Here is a 4,474-nt window from a genome sequence, read left to right on the forward strand (position 1 = left end):
CAGTTCAGTCAGCATCAGATCAGCAGTTTCTGAGCACTCAGTAGACATGTAGATGTGAACGTGTCTCCAATCATCACAGTCTCATGACTGGAGCTCCTGTGTGTTTTCTAGGTTGTTTTTCTTCCTGGTTTCGGCTGTTTGTACATCGACGTTCTTCACCAGAGCGGCACCATCACGCTGACGCTCGCACCAGAGAGCAGCGCTGGAGACATCGTCACACACCACAGGTCAAACACGCTTGTGCTGAGTCTCTCCACAAGAGGGCCGCGTTTGACTCGCTCACCCGTGTGTTTCTCGAGTGTTCATTTCGTTAACGATGATGAAAAATATTAATTCAGCGTCTGGGAGTAAGAGAAGAGCAGTCATATGGATACATTTGAAAAGCATGATAACGTGATAGAGTACTTAATTCGGTCCGGATTTCTGAGCCTTTACAGCCGAATCACGTACACAAAAAAGCACCTCTCAAACAACGCACGACTATTGAATTCAGTTCCCTTTTGCATCTCAACAGAGAAATACACACAAAATGATGTCATTCATTCATGTATTCACACCCGTTCTTCAGTGAATGTAAGCTTGGGAGAACATCACCATATTGAAACGGTTTTAAAGGGGAAGAAGCCTAATTTTGTTTTTGTAGTCTGTGTCCTTATTGTTAATGAATCAACAAAAGAAGGAGAGAAAAACACTCAATGCTTTTGAATGAATCACTTCAGTAGCCCTAATAAGGATTAAAATATGTCTGCTTGAATGAAGGATGTTTTATGCAAGTTGATATAAAGAATGCATATTATATAAGATTGGTATTTCATTCAAAAAGGGACCATATTCTTGTTTCTTTATGAGAAGTATATTTATTTAATTTTAATATAAAGACATGTTATGTGTAGCAGCAGTTAACTCTGTGTCTGTTCAAACCTGTATATCATTCATATTACCACGTTAATAGATGTTTTCTCTGGGTACATATAATGAGTTTGGAAATTTTAGAGAAATGTTTAATAAATGCATTAAACTGTAACTAAACCCATTATATTTTAAAGACCTTTAGTCTAGTTTTAGTTTAGTTTCTTTACTAAAACTAAAGGTCTTTCTCATCTGAAATTTTCGCACGATAAAAATAAATACGACCTTGACTATTGTGTCAATCACGTTTACACACTGCCTCCGAAACTTTCGTCAGTCATAAAAAAATTCGGACCAGGTTCGATTTTCTGCGTTTTCGCATCTGTAGCAAGCATTTTGATAGGAAAGGATGACAAATATGACGCAACGATTTTTTTCCAGCTGATGAACGATACAAACATTGACAGCCAATCAGAATCCATCCTGCTGTAACGAGCTGGAGAATTTAAAGCGGCAGACGAGCATGCGCTTAGAATAAACAGACGATATCGTTCGCTGGTGTGGATTTTAATATAGTTATCGTTCTTGGTGTGAACAGGGCTTAAGACTAAAACTAAATCAATATTTGCTGTCAAAATGAACACTGTTTTTCGCAGGCCGTCCGATCAGGTGCTGTCCTTCAGGATTCTGCTGAACGAGGCGAGCGTGGCGCTCTGTGATGACATCACCAGCCCGTCCAGTTCTGTGGAGCTGCTGCGTCTCACCGTCTCCAAACTGCTGCTTCAGCTGCCGCTCGGCGAACCCTCGGCCGTCCACACCGTCCAGATCCACTGCGCCGGCCTACAGGTGGACAACCAGCTGTACGAGCGCGCCAGCTTCCACTTCCCCGTCATCCTGTGCCAGGAGTCCCTGAGCGTCACCGTCTCCACCGACGGACAGCTGGACCGCCTCGTCCTCCGCGTCAGACCGGCGCACGTCTATCTGGAGGACACCTTCATCTACTACATGAAGACGCTGGATTAAAATATGTCTGCTTGAATGAAGGATGTTTTATGCAAGTTGATATAAAGAATGCATATTATATAAGATTGGTATTTCATTCAAAAAGGGACCATATTCTTGTTTCTTTATGAGAAGTATATTTATTTAATTTTAATATAAAGACATGTTATGTGTAGCAGCAGTTAACTCTGTGTCTGTTCAAACCTGTATATCATTCATATTACCACGTTAATAGATGTTTTCTCTGGGTACATATAATGAGTTTGGAAATTTTAGAGAAATGTTTAATAAATGCATTAAACTGTAACTAAACCCATTATATTTTAAAGACCTTTAGTCTAGTTTTAGTTTAGTTTCTTTACTAAAACTAAAGGTCTTTCTCATCTGAAATTTTCGCACGATAAAAATAAATACGACCTTGACTATTGTGTCAATCACGTTTACACACTGCCTCCGAAACTTTCGTCAGTCATAAAAAAATTCGGACCAGGTTCGATTTTCTGCGTTTTCGCATCCGTAGCAAGCATGTTGATAGGAAAGGATGACAAATATGACGCAACGATTTTTTTCCAGCTGATGAACGATACAAACATTGACAGCCAATCAGAATCCATCCTGCTGTAACGAGCATTAATTCAGCGTCTGGGAGTAAGAGAAGAGCAGTCATATGGATACATTTGAAAAGCATGATAACGTGATAGAGTACTTAATTCGGTCCGGATTTCTGAGCCTTTACAGCCGAATCACGTACACAAAAAAGCACCTCTCAAACAACGCACGACTATTGAATTCAGTTCCCTTTTGCATCTCAACAGAGAAATACACACAAAATGATGTCATTCATTCATGTATTCACACCCGTTCTTCAGTGAATGTAAGCTTGGGAGAACATCACCATATTGAAACGGTTTTAAAGGGGAAGAAGCCTAATTTTGTTTTTGTAGTCTGTGTCCTTATTGTTAATGAATCAACAAAAGAAGGAGAGAAAAACACTCAATGCTTTTGAATGAATCACTTCAGTAGCCCTAATAAGGATTAAAATATGTCTGCTTGAATGAAGGATGTTTTATGCAAGTTGATATAAAGAATGCATATTATATAAGATTGGTATTTCATTCAAAAAGGGACCATATTCTTGTTTCTTTATGAGAAGTATATTTATTTAATTTTAATATAAAGACATGTTATGTGTAGCAGCAGTTAACTCTGTGTCTGTTCAAACCTGTATATCATTCATATTACCACGTTAATAGATGTTTTCTCTGGGTACATATAATGAGTTTGGAAATTTTAGAGAAATGTTTAATAAATGCATTAAACTGTAACTAAACCCATTATATTTTAAAGACCTTTAGTCTAGTTTTAGTTTAGTTTCTTTACTAAAACTAAAGGTCTTTCTCATCTGAAATTTTCGCACGATAAAAATAAATACGACCTTGACTATTGTGTCAATCACGTTTACACACTGCCTCCGAAACTTTCGTCAGTCATAAAAAAATTCGGACCAGGTTCGATTTTCTGCGTTTTCGCATCTGTAGCAAGCATTTTGATAGGAAAGGATGACAAATATGACGCAACGATTTTTTTCCAGCTGATGAACGATACAAACATTGACAGCCAATCAGAATCCATCCTGCTGTAACGAGCTGGAGAATTTAAAGCGGCAGACGAGCATGCGCTTAGAATAAACAGACGATATCGTTCGCTGGTGTGGATTTTAATATAGTTATCGTTCTTGGTGTGAACAGGGCTTAAGACTAAAACTAAATCAATATTTGCTGTCAAAATGAACACTGTTTTTCGCAGGCCGTCCGATCAGGTGCTGTCCTTCAGGATTCTGCTGAACGAGGCGAGCGTGGCGCTCTGTGATGACATCACCAGCCCGTCCAGTTCTGTGGAGCTGCTGCGTCTCACCGTCTCCAAACTGCTGCTTCAGCTGCCGCTCGGCGAACCCTCGGCCGTCCACACCGTCCAGATCCACTGCGCCGGCCTACAGGTGGACAACCAGCTGTACGAGCGCGCCAGCTTCCACTTCCCCGTCATCCTGTGCCAGGAGTCCCTGAGCGTCACCGTCTCCACCGACGGACAGCTGGACCGCCTCGTCCTCCGCGTCAGACCGGCGCACGTCTATCTGGAGGACACCTTCATCTACTACATGAAGACGCTCTTCCACACCTACATCCCAGAATGCACCCTGGGTGGGCGGGGCTGCGGTGGAGGGGCGGAGCCTGTGGCCCCGCGGGAGGTGCTGGAGTCCACACACGCTCTGGTGACGCCGGTGCTGCTGCAGAAGCTGTCCATCGAGCCGGTTCATCTGCTGGTGAGCATCCACGCCTCGCTCAAGCTCTACATCGCCTCCAACCACACGCCGCTGTCCTTCTCACTGTTCGAGCGCAGCCCCATCTGCACCACACCGAGACAACTGGTGCACACACTCGCCATGCACTACGCTGCAGGAGCGCTCTTCAGAGCAGGTGCATCTCACACACACACACACACACATACACACACACATACACACACAGGTTTGTTTTTGTGAAAAGTGGGGACATCCCAAAGGCGTAATGGTTTTTCTACTGTACAGACCGTATATTCTATTGCCCTACACCAACCCTACCCCTAA

At 42.4% G+C, this 4,474-nt stretch overlaps 1 protein-coding gene across 1 annotated transcript in view; it reads left to right on the forward strand.

Moving 5' to 3' along the window:
• The window catches only part of LOC107679547 (vacuolar protein sorting-associated protein 13B-like), a 19,307-nt gene that overhangs the window by 4,535 nt on the left and 10,298 nt on the right, over positions 1–4,474 (forward strand). The window contains exons 5-7 of the mRNA XM_016475122.1: positions 112–227; positions 1,506–1,854; positions 4,007–4,325. Coding sequence (XP_016330608.1) covers positions 112–227; positions 1,506–1,854; positions 4,007–4,325 — 784 coding nt within the window. The remainder of the gene's footprint in view (positions 1–111; positions 228–1,505; positions 1,855–4,006; positions 4,326–4,474) is intronic.

The sequence above is a fragment of the Sinocyclocheilus anshuiensis genome, unplaced genomic scaffold, assembly GCF_001515605.1.
Source record: "Sinocyclocheilus anshuiensis isolate Anshui unplaced genomic scaffold, SAMN03320099.WGS_v1.1 scaffold1680, whole genome shotgun sequence".
Classification (NCBI taxonomy): Eukaryota; Metazoa; Chordata; class Actinopteri; order Cypriniformes; family Cyprinidae; genus Sinocyclocheilus; species Sinocyclocheilus anshuiensis.